The 15,806-nt window shown below is 40.1% G+C and overlaps 1 protein-coding gene across 11 annotated transcripts in view; it reads right to left on the minus strand.

Annotated features, from left to right (window-relative positions):
* The window catches only part of APC (APC regulator of Wnt signaling pathway), a 300,467-nt gene that overhangs the window by 115,200 nt on the left and 169,461 nt on the right, over positions 1-15,806 (minus strand). For 5 of the 11 annotated variants that reach the window (XM_087861922.1, XM_087861925.1, XM_087861923.1 and 2 more), the window contains exon 1: positions 9,741-10,134. The exons of 2 other annotated variants lie outside the window; for them this stretch is intronic. In XM_087861922.1, coding sequence (XP_087718048.1) covers positions 9,741-9,905 — 165 coding nt within the window. In that variant the 5' untranslated portion in view covers positions 9,906-10,134. Of the gene's footprint in view, positions 1-9,740; positions 10,135-15,806 lie in introns of those variants that run through there. 4 more of the 11 variants (XM_045777278.2, XM_045777277.2, XM_045777276.2 and 1 more) reach the window with 1 other exon arrangement.

A 15,806-nucleotide genomic window follows, 5' to 3' on the forward strand; every position in this document is an offset into this window, starting at 1 on the left:
GATGGCTTTGGCTATTCAAGTCTTTTTGTGGTTCCACACAAATTTTAGGATTTTTTGTTCTAGTTCTGTGAAAAATGCTGTTGGTATTTGAATAGAGATTGCATTAAATGTGTAGATTGCTTTGGGTAGTAGAGACATTTTAACAATATTTGTTCTTCCAATCCATGAGCGTGGAATATCTTTCCATTTCTTTGTGTTGTCTTCCATTTCTTTCATTGGTGTTTCATAGTTTTCAGAGTACAGGTCTTTCACCTCTTTGGTTAGGTTTATTCCTAGATATCTTATTTTGGTGCAACTGTAAATGGAATGGTTTTCGTAATTTCTCTTTCTGCTGCTTCATTATTGGTGTACAGAAATGCAACAGATTTCTGTAGACTGATTTTGAGCAGAGAACTTAACAAAAGCAAAACAAAAAGAAAACCTTCAGCAAATGTACTTAGGAGTGAAATGTTAAAAGCTTTCTCTTTGAGATCAGGAACAAGACAGGGAGAGCAGCCCTGTGATGATGCAGTGTTCTATTTCTTGACCTGGGTAATAAATTCATGTGTGTTTACAATAACATATTAAGGTCTTCATTTAACCTTTTATGTACAATCTAGGATATGTGTTACGGAAAAAAGGGAAGAAATATTTGGAGATGAACAAAAGGCTGATTAAGACTATCATCAAAGCTCAGCAACTCTGTAGGTCCTAATTTTCCCCTATTATGATTAATTTCAAACCAATTAACATTTATTGGGCTTATAAGACATTGTCCAATCTGGCAACATGAATTATTAACCTTAAAGATGTTTGCAGCCTATCATCTAGTAACTCCATTATCTATGAACCCATCTTAAGGAAAAAGGCCAAGATAAAAAGAAATCCATAATGTGCTAAGATGTTCATTGCACACATGAAAATAAAATGGAAAAACAACTAAATAACCAACTACAGGGAATAGTTAAAAATAATTCTTACAGTGGGATTATTATACAGTCAATAAGAATAAGATTTACAAAAGAGTCTAAGAAATGTATATAACCTTATTTTTTTTAATTGGAAATATATACACACAAACATTATGTATACTGTGACTAAGGGGGATATATCTTAGGCACAGAAAAAAGACAAAATAAGAAGGAGGGAGAGAGGGGTTGGGGAGACAAAAGTTATATTATATTTCTTTATATGATGAGCTTATGGATATTATCTGTACTTTTTATTTTATTCCTGAATTTCCTGTAATGACTATATAAAGCTTTAATAATGGGTATATAAGAACTGAAGAAAATAATCACAAACCTAATGTATCTTATTTTAATTACTTCAAAATGTAACTAAAATTTCAATTTTTATCTCAGTCTGATTTTATTCAGGTAAACTATTTTCTAACAGTTAAACTGTGTAAGTCTATAATTTGCCAATTATTTAAAAATAATTTCTAATTATATTTAGTGTTTTAAATCATATAACCTTAAAAATAATAATAATTAGATCTCCAAAGATCCTGGCCATAATTCTAAACCAGTTTGCTCCTAACAGCTAAAAGAGAAAATGATCTATAAACAGGCTACAAGCAGTCAATTCTGTAAAAGCAAAATGATGATTAGTCTCTGAATAAAAGATTATTCTGGCTCCTCACTTTCTTGAGCAACCATTTTCAACCTCAGCTTTGCCAACATCCTGGTATTTTCTGACCAGTTGCAAGATATGTCTCAAGTAATCTGTTATCAATCATAAAGTATAAATGTGTTTAATGCTTATCATTAGAAATAATAATAAACTGAAGCGAGCGTAAGATCAGCCCTATACGACTTAACATAGTTTGCATTCCAGTATACTTTAATGAGAGGGAACGAACACAGTAGAGATAAATCCTACATTTTGGGAATTCCACATTCACTTATTCAATACTTACTGAGCATCTATTAGAGGCCAGGAACTAAAGGCACCTTGCAAACAATAGAAACAGAACTGAAAACTATTAGGTCATAGGGTTAAACGTAACTGTCATTTTACAATTTAAAGCTTTTAGTAGACTAACCCAATCCTACTTTTCACTACTTGCCAGCATAAACTTTGTTCCTCTAGTTCTGATTTTCTTCTAGAACATTCTAGCCTTCCCTGCTGCCAAACCTCTGCTTGAGCTGCTCCCCAGCCTAAGCGCTTTTTGTTCATTTACAAGCACCTGTAGAATGCTCACCATGGCTAGGCACTGTGCTTGGAATGACAGAAGGAAAAAGCCTTTTCTATCTTTTCTAATCTTTGAAGCCTGGGTTGAGTCCCGCTTCTTTGTCACAGAATTACTCATTATCCTCTCCATACTCCGAATGTTGTAACTGTTACTATCCAACACAGTGGCTCCCAATCTCTAATTTAAGAAACCATTTTTAATATCAAAATGTTTCATGAATCTTATTCTCACTCCTCAGGTGATAGCATCTGGTCCCATGGCCCCAAATACCATCCATACACTGATAACTTCCAAACATGTACATCCAGCTCCTTGAACTCCTAATAGATATGCCTATTCAACGTCTCCACTTGAATATCTGATAGGTATCTCAAACATAGCTGCATCCAAAACAAAACTCCTGATTTACATCTCCAAACCTGTGTTCCACCTACCCCCTACCCCACAGCCCCATCTTAGTAAAAGGTGCCACCTTTCACCCAGTTGCTCGTGTTGAAAAACCTAGGAGTCATCCTTTACTTCCCTTTCCCTCACACTCCACGTCTAATCCATCAGTAAATCCTAGTTATTCTCCTTTTTCTTCTTTAAAGATTTTATTTATTTAAAGATTTATTTTTTATTTTTTATTATTAATCTACCAATAGATCCAAGTTATTCTACCTCTTCTTCTTTAAAGATTTTGTTTGTTTGTTTATTCTCTCCTTATTTAAGGAGAGAGAGAGTGCAAGTGAGGGAGGGGCAGAGGGAGAGAATCTCAAGCAGACTCCAGGTTGAGTGTGGAGCCTGACACGGAGCTTGATCTCATGAACCTGAGATCATGACCTGAGCCAAAGTCAAGAATTGGACACAACCAACTGAGCCACTCTGGTGCCTCTCTACTTTCTAAGTATATTACAAATTTGACCACTTCTTTGCTCCTCCATCACTACTACCTTCTCTAAGCAGCACATTTCCAACCTAGATTACTGTAAGATTTTCCTAACTGGTTTTCCTGCTTCATTCTTGCCTTCAATTTTCAACATACAGTTGGAGTAATCCTTCAAAAAAAAACCCCAAAAACATGTCAAATCTGGATATTCCCATGCTTAAAACACTTTAATGATTTCCATTTCACTCAGAGTAATATCGAGTCTTTAAATGACCTTCAATGCCTACTTGATCTAGCCTCTGCTGGTCCTACCAACTGTCCTACCACTCTCCCCTTCACTCACTCTACTTCAGCCACACTGGCCTCCCTGTTGTTCTTCCCACATGTCAAACACACTTCCATCTCAGAAGGTGCCGCTCCCTTGACCTGAACACTTTCCCTCAGATAGCTCCAGGGCTTACTCCCACCACTTCCTTCAGGTCTCTCAGCTCAAAGGGCTTCTCAAAAAGTCCTTCCCTCACCAACCTATCTAAAGTAGCATCCTGTTACTCTTTTATACACTGAAACTTTTATTTATATCAAAGCCTATTAACTATCGTGTGTGTCTGTGTGTGTGTTCACATGGATAATGTTTATTGACGGCATCCCTAACCAACATTTACACTCAGAGAGAGCAGAGCCTTGGTTTTGTTCACGACTGTTGCCACATTATGTGCACACAGCAGACCCTCAAGAATATTTATTGGATGAATGATGATTATTGCTTTTGGTTTTGTTGAGAAAATAATGAAAAATACACTACTAGAATTCAGTAAGGCTTTCAAATGAATTTATACTCTATTAATAATCATAAAAGCATTATATACATGCTTTGGTGGTAGGAATACAATGTACATGATTCAGGGTTCAATAACAACGAAGGAATAGGGCCTTCTTATAATTCTCTATCCCTTCCCACATCCTTCCTATGTCATTCATTAATTCTTTTTTAAAGATTTTATTTACTTACTTGGCAGAGAGACAGAGAGAGAGCACAAGCAGGCAGAGCAGCAGGCAGAGGAAGAGGGAGAAGCAGACTCCCCACTGAGCAGGGAGCCCGATGTGGGGCTCAATCCCAGGATCTTGAGATCATGACCCGAGCAGAAGGCAGACGCTTAATCAACTGAGCCACCCAGGCACCCCATCATTAATTTTTTCCATAAATGGTTACTGTGTACCTTTAAGCCACAGTATTCTAGACATTAATACAAAAATAACTAAGACAAGGTAATGCATTGAGACATATAAAAATAATACTTATAGACTATGGCATACACTAGGGATACAAATATAGATCATAAAACTGTGGCACAACGGGAAGTAATCGACATTTTAGGGGTAGGTGTTTAGGTGGTTAGGGCAAGTTTTAGTAGTGATGATACTCAACAAACACTCATAAAATGAAACAACAGAAGGTATTCTTCAGTTTACTTTACATGTGAAATGAGGGTTTTAAGTCTTAAAAAGTGCTGCTGTAATTTGCTACTATGAGATAAGCTAGGCTTAGAATGAAACCAGAACAAGGGGAGTGACAGAGCTGAACGGATCACAGAGAAACTGAGCCAAGTCCTTGATGATTTCAGGCTGGATGAAGCCTTAGGTAAAGTTTAGCTACAAGATCTAATCATTCCTTTTATTGTTTAAGCAGTGTGAATTTGGTTTTCTGTCACTTGCAATATAAGAATACAAATGAACTTCTACGAATTCTTTCAAAAAGCAAAGCATTTGCTTATTTCAGGGTGTAGGGCCACTACTGGCATTTCTGAAGGGATGAATCTTTGTTTTGTGGGAGACATCACAGGACTTTCAGTATATGTGACTTCTACCCACCAATTGTCAGTAGGTCCTCACAACCACTGTGACAACCAAAAATGTCCCTATATATTTTCCAAATGCCTCCCACCCCCAAGGAAAAAACAAATCTATTTTCTAATAGTTTTATATGTACCCATTTCTCTCAGTGGTTCCACCAGGTACACATAAATGTACTTAACATCAACTTTAGGGGTAACTGGGTGATGGACATTAAGGAGGGCACGTGATGTAATGAGCACTGGGTGTTATATAAGACCAATGAATCACTGAACTCTACCTCTGAAACTAGTAATACACTGTACGTTAATTAATTAAATTTTAATTTAAAAAAAGAAAAATATCAACCTTAGAAGAACAGTTACACATCACTCAAATGTCTTAATTTTACAAAATCCAAGTTTAATCAGTCATTTACGACTATCTCAATGTTTAGCCAAAATCCCATGTATAGCTTACATCAACTCTTGGGGTAAGCAGTGCTGTAAGTCTGCTCCTACTATTGGAAAATTTTTATTTATTTAAACTTACTTCTCTATAAAATACTATAGAGACATGTCACTGATATTGTTGGTCACCTTCCCCTCAGCCATTCACCTAACTTCCTCCTAGACTGAAATGTCAGATAATGGTTTTTCCAGCCCCCTCGCAAGTAGGACATGAACATGCCAGGATGACATCTGACATACGGCTTCTGTGAAAGGTTTACTTGCCTAATCAAGAGACTGGAGGGCAAACTTCCTCCTATCTTTGGTGGCCGCGTGAGAAGGTGATTTCCGGAGCAGAAAGAGTAATGTGCAACAGTAAGAGGATGAGCCTGAGCAAAAAGATCAGCACACTGAGGATAAAGAAGAAAAGCACCTAGATCCTTGATACAGCGTCACTGTACAGCTACACTGACTGACCAGCAATCCTCCAACTCTGGACTTTTTATGTGAAATACAGTTTACTGCTGGTCGGTATTATGTAACCCAAGGCCAAACTAATACAAGATATACTCAAGATCTGAAAGCCGCTGGAAGTGGGAGAACCAACATGACTGCAGGGTTAGAGTGGGTGGCTGGGAGAAAGCTGTGTACAAAAGACAAATCAGAAGCAAGAGAAACATATACACACATGCACATGTAAACACACTAGGTGAGGGCAGGTGGATTAAAATCAAATTCCACTTGATTCTGTTTGGTAGGAGGCAAGCTTATGATAGTACATCTAAGATACACAGCAAGCGATGCCGGTGGGAAGTCAAGTTACAGAACGGGAAACATCCACACAAAAGTGATGATTTATGCCATTAAAAATAGGGTACAACCGCTAAGAGAACACAGTGAAAAGTGCAGAGATCCTTGAGTACACTGGTTACCACTTGTCATTCTAGTTGAGGTTCATCCACCCGTGAGGCCAATTAGAATCCCACCCCTCTTGACAAAGATATTGTGACAGACTTGGCAGCATGACCTTCTCCATTTGTTCTATCAGAATGGAGGTTAGGACTTCTGGGAAAAGCCTAGAAGAGAATTCTCTCTCCCTTTGGAAATAAAGGAGGCTATCACATGAACATTGCTGATAGTTGTTTTTTTTGTTTTGTTTTGTTTTGTTTTTTACTAGGAGGGAAGCCAGTCAAAGCATAAAGCCCAAACTGGAGGACAAAGTTGAGATAATAGCAGAAAATGGAGCTTCAGCCCTGATGACATAAGCCTGTTTTTGAAGCCAATTCTCTCTATGCACTTGCCAATTATATAAGCCAATACATTCTTTTTGCTTTTAAAACAAGTTTGCATCCTAACTAATGTGGGAACCACTATGTTTTGGGGGAAGAAGTGCAGGAAATGTGAAAAAACTTTCAGAGACATAAGAGAAACAGGGCATACAATGCAGAAGAACCAAGAAATCAGATAATCTTATTCCCACAGAGTATATTTCACCAGTGATCCTAGGAAACCAAAGATAACCGAGGAAAGACCATTAGATTTGGTGACTAGGAGATCATAGGTGACTTTTGAAGTAGCAATTTCAGTGCTGAAATGGTAAAGTAAGTCAGAGTGCAAAGGAAACAATAATTTATATTAATTAAGAACTCCATAATGTACCAAACACTTGGGTGAACATTTAACATGTGTTAAACTCCTTCAACTATGACTCTGTAAGCAAGTTTAACGTTCTATTTTACAGATAAAGAATACAGTGAGTAGTAACTTGCCCACAGCCACACAGCCACTAAGTGGTTTTAAAAGACTTCAAACCCAGATTTATCGGGCTCAAAAGTCCATGTTCTTCCTACTACACCAGGCTCCTGGAATCAAAGAATAAAAATACAATGACACAGCAGGCTCAAAATTCAGACTCGCCTACCTGAGTTGCACAGCACACAGCACTGTATTTGGCAGCCTTGACATAGAAGCATATACATAGGCTAAAGAGGAAGAGACTGAAAAAGGAATGATAAAGGACAGTTTGACAGAAAGACAGGCAGGAATGATTGTGGACACATCTGGAGGGGACTACTCTTGAAAAAGGGGAAGGACATTCTTCCCCTGAGATAGGAGTAGATAAGGAAATGATACTGAGGATAAAAAGAATATACCTCAGACAGTTGAGATTTTTCTCAGGAAAGGAAGAGACTATTATTTGCTATAAAAACCTTCAGGAAATGATACAGAAAGACAGTCAGCATTAAAGACCCAGCAGACAGCAGAGCACCAACTGGTATGAAAACTAACCAATACCTGCACGTAACTGTCTCTTGTATCCTTCAGGAGCTCAGGGGTCAAACTGAAAGAGCTAGTGATGAGGCTTATTCTGGACTGGGGACTAGAAAGGTAAATCTACAGAAAATAAAGCATTCTAGGGCATTAATGAGAGCTTAGTAAAAACCGATGACAGTGGGATCCTGGTTTAGAGAGGCAAATGAAATCAGCAGCAGGCTAATGGGTTGGATAAATAGAGAGACAAAGAGGGGTTCATAAAGACAGTGTGTGTGAGAGAGAAAACAGGTTCCCTAAAAGCGGAAGAGTAAGGGATTTTAATAAGTTTGTAATCAGAGATGTGTTTTGACACAATCCTTCAAATTATTTTGCCAGAGGCAGAGAGCCATTGACTGGAGCTCAGCAGTACTACTATCCCTTCAGTCAAAAGCACAGAATTGAGAGATAACCCCCTCTAAAAATGTACAGCCCTTGACTGTAGAAAAATGAAGGCTGAAAACAAACAAATGGACAAACTAGCCCATACAGGAATCAAACATAAAAATATCTCCCCTTTTTTTGAACTAAACAATTCTATCTCTAAATTTAAGAAATTAAAAAAAATCTTTAAAAAAGGAAATTCATTAAGAGATCAAAGTCTACAACAAAGGGAAAGACAGATTATGTGTCATGAGGCAAAATGAAAAGTAAACAAATCTGTCAGGCCAATTATACAGCCCACATAACTAAAGAATGTTAGTACAGAATTCCAAAAGGGCAAGGATAGTTTGTCCTTTAATAACTTGGGACAGCACCTAGCATAGCTTCAACAAAATGATATTACTCAATTTAATGTTAATAAAATAGTCCACCCACTTGCAATCTCAAAGGAGAAGCTATCATTTATATCTATAATCTCAGTTTTACAGTTTTGGGGCTTTTGAGAAATTATCCAACTACTTCTCTCTCCCTTTGGAAGTAAATGACAAAGACTATCACATGAACGTTGCTGATAGCCATCTTTTTACTAGGAGGGAAGCCAGTCTGAGCACGAAGCCCAAACAGGAGGACAGAGTTGAGATAACTGCAGAAAAACAGAAAATATGGGAGAAACAGACATGGCAACTTCCTCCACTACCACTTCAATCCTGCAGCTTGCATTTATCAACTCTGGCAAGACACCAGGTTATTTAGGACAGTTTCTTACACCATTAGTTCTGAGTACCCTTGCCCTAGTAATGAAAGAAGAACTGAGACTGGCACAGCCTAAATTTTGCAGAAAATATCAAGTCCTACAGCGACTGTTAAGTAGCAGCAGCAACAATCGAGAATCCAAGAAATTTGAGGAGTTCTGAGTTTAAAAAGCTTTTCTCCATTTTAGTCCTTTCTAAATAAAACAAAGAGCTTGTACAATACGGGATTCTAAAGCTTCCCTGGGCAATTTAAGCTAAATAAAATAAACATCTAAATAAACTCCGCCACACTAAATAAAAGAATATATCACTTAACCTTCCTTGTGCTATTACGTATCTTACATTCACAAAGCCTTCTTTTTTAAAAACGAACACTTCCCAATTCTTCCACTAGATCTAGAAAACGTAAGCCCCCGCCTTAAAAGTTCGGAGACCAAAGGTTTACTATAGTCACAGGTTAATTTCCATGAACGATCATCTGCATCACAGGCACCATTCCCTACTTTGCAGGAGTTCAATGAGCCAAGTCCAACTCTTCAAACGACCCGTCTCCTAGGGACTTGATTCCCTCATTAAGGTGAAGCTTTTTCTTTGTAACTCTAGATAAGAGGCTACCGGGTATTCTTCCCAGAACTTTTAAAGGAAGCAAGAGGGTCGAAACCAGGAAGATGGGGAGGCGACTAAAATAGGAGGGGCAACGACCCACCCACCTAACGCAAAGGAGAGACCGCTTGGACGTGTGAAGCTTCACCAGGAGCCGGGAAAGGTGCGGAAGGCAGCAGGCGTCGCGACCCCCACCCACCGTGTGAGAATGGAGGGCTTGCAAAGCCAGGGTCCAGCTGGAGGCCTGAAAGGGGGCGCAGGGCGGGGAGGGGGTGGGACGTGGAGACAAGAGAGCGGCAGAGTCCGGCCGAGCACCATTAGGGTCTAGAGCAGCGGGACAAAACCGCCAGTGCTTGCGCCTCACTCACCTGCCAGACGCTCGCCCCGCGGCCAGAAGTACGGACGCCGCCTGGGCGCTTCCTCTCCTTCGGGACACAGCCGCCGCCGCCGCCGGAGCTCCAGGACCCGACAGTAGAGGGGGGTGCAGAAGCAGGCAAAGCGGCGACCGGACCCGAGCCCAGAGAGCCGTACATAGGGGGCACCGGGGGTCGGGGAAGGCAACTCTGTGGGTCACCTCCCTCAGCAGTAACTAACAACGCTTCCCGGGAACAGCATCGTGCCAGCCTCCGCCCGCTGCTCCCGGGCCTTCGCCCGCAGCTCCCCCCAGCAGCGGCCGGGTTTCCGGCGGCCACACTCCGCCCCCTTGCTACTTGGCCTCCGCCATCTTGTTGGAGGCGGGAAGAATGTGGCGCGCATGCGTGCGCGGGAATCGCCGGCGTCCTCCAGCCTCGCCGGGAGGGGCTGGAATGCGCAGTCGCTCTGCCGCAGCGCGCGGACCGTGGGTTCCTCGCGGTCCGGTGTCTTGCGCGCTTGCTACTTGGGAAGCCGAGTCTCGGTCGCCAGATCTACTCTTTTCTTTGGGTAGCGGCCGAATTAATAAAACCCTTCTGCATACCCATAGTCAGTTATTCAGCAAACACCTGTCCAGCGCCTACAATATGAAGCGTCCTTGGCTGGGTGCTGATGATAGATTGATAAAACCTGGCTCCAGCCCTTAAGGAACTCATAACCCAGTGAAAAAGACGCAGATAAACGAGTAATTACCCAAATTCTTGTTTTGTAACTGCGCACCACCTGCTCTCCCTCGAACTCCCCCCACCCCCATTTTAATTCAAAGCATACCTATTCTGGAAAGTCCTCGTTTGTCTCAGTTTTACCTGTTCTTTACCTTTAATGACCTCTCTAGCTTAATTTCATTCAACATTAAATCAACAAATAATACTTGAGTTTCTATTATATACTTGATAATGTCCTAGGCTCCAGAAGTAGAAATATATACTCATGGAACTTAGATTCTAGGAGGAAAGAATGGACAATAAAAGACAAATCACAGAATTAATGTTTCATAGTGATAAGGGATGGGAAGAGAGCGAACCACCAAAAGATGAAAGAGACTGAAGGGCGGCAATTAGCAGTCTCTCTCCGGAGATGACATCTGATCTGAGGTCTGGTTGACCGTAGGGGCCAGGAGCCAAGAGAAGAACTGGGTCAGAGCCTTCCAGGCAGAGAGAACAACAAAAGCAGGGGCCTGAGGTGGGAATGAGACCAGCAGGTAAGAGGGACAAGGAGAATAGGTGGCATGGACAGTGGGAGGAGATGAGGTCAGGGAGAGGCAGTTAGGTAGGGGATTGAGGCCATGATAAGAGTTGGATTTTACTACAAGGGTCCTGTCTACCTTGTTGACACTGTCCCAACTGCTTTTCAAATACGAATACTTCCTGACTGTCTATGCTTTGCACCTGCTGATCCCACAGTCTTGAAGATCCTTACTATTGTTCTTCACATGCCCAGCTTGTCATCTTTCAGGTTTCAGCATTAATTGTCACCTCAGAAAGGCCATCCTTCCTAAGCTAGGTCTCCCTCCTGCTCTCCAGTTAGTTTCCAATATTGCACCTGATCATTTCTTCCATGGCATTCAACATTTTTGTTTTTCTTTTTTTTTAAAGATTTTATTTATTTATTGGACAGAGAGAGAGACAGCAAGAGCGGGGACACCAGCAGGGGGAGTGGGAGAGGAGAAGCAGGCTTCCCCTGGAGCAGGGAGCCCGATGCCAGGCTCGATCCCTCATGACCTGAGCCGAAGGCAGATGCTTAACGACTGAGCCACCCAGGCGTCCCAACATGTTTCTTTTTCTATTTCACCCATCCCCCCACCCACCTCTCTGGCAACCTAGTTTGTTCTCCGTATTTAAGAATCTGTTTTTTGGAGGCGCCTGGGTGGCTCCTTTGGTTAAGCATCCAACTCTTGATTTTGGCTCAGGTCATGACCTCAGGGTGGTGGGATCAAGCCCCAATTGAGCCCCACAACATGCTCTGTACTCAGCGTGGAGGCTGCTTAAGGTTATCTCGCTTCTTCTCCCTCTCTACTCATGCGCATGCTCTCTCTCTCTCTCTCAAAGAAAAAAAATCTGTTTTTTTGTCTCTTTTGTTAAATTGTTTTGTTTCTTAAATTCTACATAAGTGAAATCATGCGGTATTTGTCTCTGACTTCCTCACTTAGTATTATACCCTCTGTGTCCATCCATGTTGTTGCAAATGGCAAGATCTCATTCTTTTTTAATAGCTGAGTAATATTCCATTTTATATATATCAGACATCTTTATCCATTCATCTATGGATGAACATTTGGGTGGCTTCCATATCTTGGCTATTGTAAATAATGCTGCAATAAACACAGGGGTGCACATATTTTTTCAAAATAGTGTTTTTGCTTTCTTGAGGTAAATACCCAGTAGTGGAATTACTGAGTCACATGGTGGTAATTCTATTTTTAATTTTTTGAGGAACCTCCATACTGTTTTCACAGTGGCTGCCAGTTGGCATTCCCACCAACTGTGTAGGAGGGTTCTTAAATCTCCACATCCTCACCAACACTTGTTATCTCTTGTCCTTTTGATTTTAGCCCTTCTGACAGGTGTGAAGTGTTTTATCATTGTGGTTTTGATTTGCATTTCCCTGTTGATTAGTGATGTTGAGCATCTTTTCATGTATCTGTTGGGCATCTGTATGTTTACTTTGGAAAAAATGTCTATTCAGTCCTCTGCCCATTTTTAAATTGGATTATTTGTGGTTTTTTGCTTTTGAAGTGTATAAGTTCTTTATATATTTTGGATATTAGCCCCTTAGGGATATATCATTTGCAAATATCTTCTGTCATTCAGTAGGTTGCATTCTCATTTTGTTGATGGTTTCCTTCACTGTAAAAAGCCTTTTAGTTTGGTGTAGTCCCAATAGTTTAACTTTTTGTTTCCCTTGCCTGAGGAGACATATCTAAAAAAATGTTTTTATAGCTGATGTTAAAAAAATCACTGCCTATGTTTCCTTCTAGGATTTTTATGGTTTTAGGTCTCACATTTAAGTCTTCAATCCATTTTGAGTTTACTTTTGTGTATGGTTTTATTCTTTTGCATGTAGCTGTCCAGTTTTCCCAGCACCATTTGTTGAAGAGACTGCCTTTTTTCCCCATAGTATATTCTTGCCTCCTTTGTTGTAGATTAATTGACCATATATGGGTTTATTTCGGAGCTCTCTCTTCTGTACCATTGATTTATGTGTCTGTTTTTGTGCCCGTACCATACTGTTTTGATTACTACAGCTTTGTAGTATAACTTGAAATCTGGAATTGTGATCCCTCCAGTTTGATGTTCTCTCTCAAAAATTGCTTTGGGTATACAGGGTCTTTTGTGGTTCCATACATATTTCAGTATTACATGCTCTAGTTCTGTGAAAAATGTTGGTATTTTGATAAAGATTGCATTAAATTTGTAGATTGCTCTGGGTAGTATGGACATTTTAACAATACTGGTTCTTCCAGTTAATGAGCATGGGATGTATTTCCGTATGTTTTTGTCACCTTCAATTTCTTTCATCAGTGTCTTATTGTTTTTGGAGTACAGGTCTTTCACCTCTTTGATAAGTTTATTCCCAGGTATTTTATTATTTTTGGTACAATTGTAAAGTGTTTTTTTTAATTTCTCTACCTGCTACTTCATTATTAGTGTATAGAAATGCAACAGATTTCTGTATATTAATGTTGTATCCTGTGACTTTACTGAATTCATTCATCAATTCTAGTAGTTTTTTTGGTGGAGTCTTCAGGGTTTTCTGTATGTAGTATTATGTCATCTGCATGTAGTGAAAGTTTTACTTCTTCCCTACCAGTGTGGATGTCTTTTATTTTTGTTGTTGTTGTTGCCTGATTGCTGTTGCTAGGACTTCCAGTACTATGTTGAATAGAAGTGGTGAGAGTTCACTCCTTGAAACATACAACCTTCCAAAACTGAATCAGAAAGAAATAGAAAACTTGAACAGATCCATTGCCAGCAATGAAATTGAATCAATAATCAAAAATCTCCCAGCAAACAAAAGTCCAGGACCAAATGGTTTCACACGTGAATTCTATCAAACATTTAAAGAAGAATTAATACCTATTCTTCTCAAACTATTCCAGAAAATAGAAGAGGAAGGACAACTTCCATATTCATTCTACAAGGCTAGCATTACCCTGATACCAAAATCAGATAAAGACACTACAAAAAACCCACAAAACTACAGGCCAGTATCTCTGATGAACATAGATGCAAAAATCCTCAACAAAATATTAGCAAACCAAATCCAACAATACACTCAAAAAAATCATTCATCATGATCAAGTGGGATTTATTCCAGGATGTAAGGATGGTTCAATATTCACAAATCAATCAGCGTGATACAAGAGAAAGGATAAAAGCCATGTGATCATCTCAATGGATGCAGAGAAAGCATTTGACAAAGTAGAGTATTCATTCATGATAAAAATCCTCATCAAAGTAGGTCTAGAGGGAACACACCTCAACGTAATAAAGGCCATATATGAAAACCCACAGCTAACATCTTCTCAATGGTGAAAAACAGAGCTTTTCCTCTATGATCAGGAACAAAACAAAGATGTCCACTCTCACCACTTCTTTTCGACACATTGTTAAATTATATCTTTATTGTTTCTGCACTGTCCCACTAAATTGTGAACTCCATGAGGAGTGAAGATGTTCTGTTTACCAATGACCACCCTGTGCCTAGCACCATGCCTGGCATGGGTGGTCACTCAATAAGTGTTTGTTGAATTAATGAAAGTTTGTCAGCACCTCGGTCGTCAGTGGCATTCAACATTGTTTTTCACTTGTTAGTTTTTAAAATTAAATGCAAGTTGGGGCACCTGGGTGGCGCAGTCGTTAAGCATCTGCCTTCGGCTCAGGGCCTCATCCCAGGATTCTGGGATCAAGCCCCACATCGGGCTCCTCTGCTGGGAGCCTGCTTCTTCCTCTCCCACTCCCCCTGCTTGTGTTCCCTCTCTCGCTGGCTGTCTCTCTCTGTCAAATAAATAAATAAAATCTTCAAAAAAATTTAAAAAAATTAAATTAAATGCAAGTCATTTCCTATTTATATGTCTCCTCAACTAGATTACAAATAGGAACTTTAGAAGGGAGGGGCGGAGAAAGAATAAAATGGAGAAGAGTAGGTGATGATGGGGCAGTGGGCAGATTGTATTGCATATGTTTGCAGGACTGAGAAAAGGAAGACTTCAAATTTTTTTTAATTTTTTTTGTTTTTTAGATTATATTTTTATTTATTTGACAGAGAGAGAGAGAGAGCACAAGCAGGGGCGGGGGGAGCGGCAGGCAGAGGAAGAGGGAGAAGCAGGCTCACCAAGCAGGGAGCCTGATGTGGGGCTCGATCCCAGGACCCTGGGATCATGACCTGAGCCGAAGGCAGATGCTTAACAACTGAGCCACCCAGGCGCCCTGGAAGACTTCAATTTAATGGAATGCCTATTTCATGTGCTGTGCATTACGCTAGGTACTTAATCCTCACCATAGCCCTGCTAGGTAGTTATCCTTATTTTGATGCATAGAAAAAGTCAGATTAAGTCACTTGCTCAAAGTCACATATTAAGAGGTGGTACTGACCCTAAAGCCCATGCTCTGCCCATCTAGAGAAACTGGATTTGGAGATGGGCCTATTTGGTGATTTGACTCTGTGTCATTAGCATGCTTTCATTAGAGACTTCAGCTACTGCCCTTTATGAATCCTGTTATATTGCTATTCTCGTAGGCTCTCAACAAAGGGCCTGATTGGAAATTGCTGTCATTCTTTTCTTTTGAACTGGAGCAGAGCTCATTTTACCATTTCCTTTTCATGTTCTTTTTTAGAAATTTGTATTTCTTTTTATTAATACGTTCTATATGTTTCATCGAAGGAAAAAGAGAGAGAGATACCAGAAAAATGGGTGCATATCCTAACTGCTAGCTGCATTCCCTTGGTTAGGCCTCTTCCTGTACGGCTAGCTCTCTCATCTAGGTCCCAAGTAATACTTTATACATCAAAGACAGTTCTCT

This window comes from Ursus americanus, chromosome 5, assembly GCF_024610735.1.
Source record: "Ursus americanus isolate L20-20 chromosome 5, mUrsAme1.1.p, whole genome shotgun sequence".
Lineage (NCBI taxonomy): Eukaryota > Metazoa > Chordata > Mammalia > Carnivora > Ursidae > Ursus > Ursus americanus.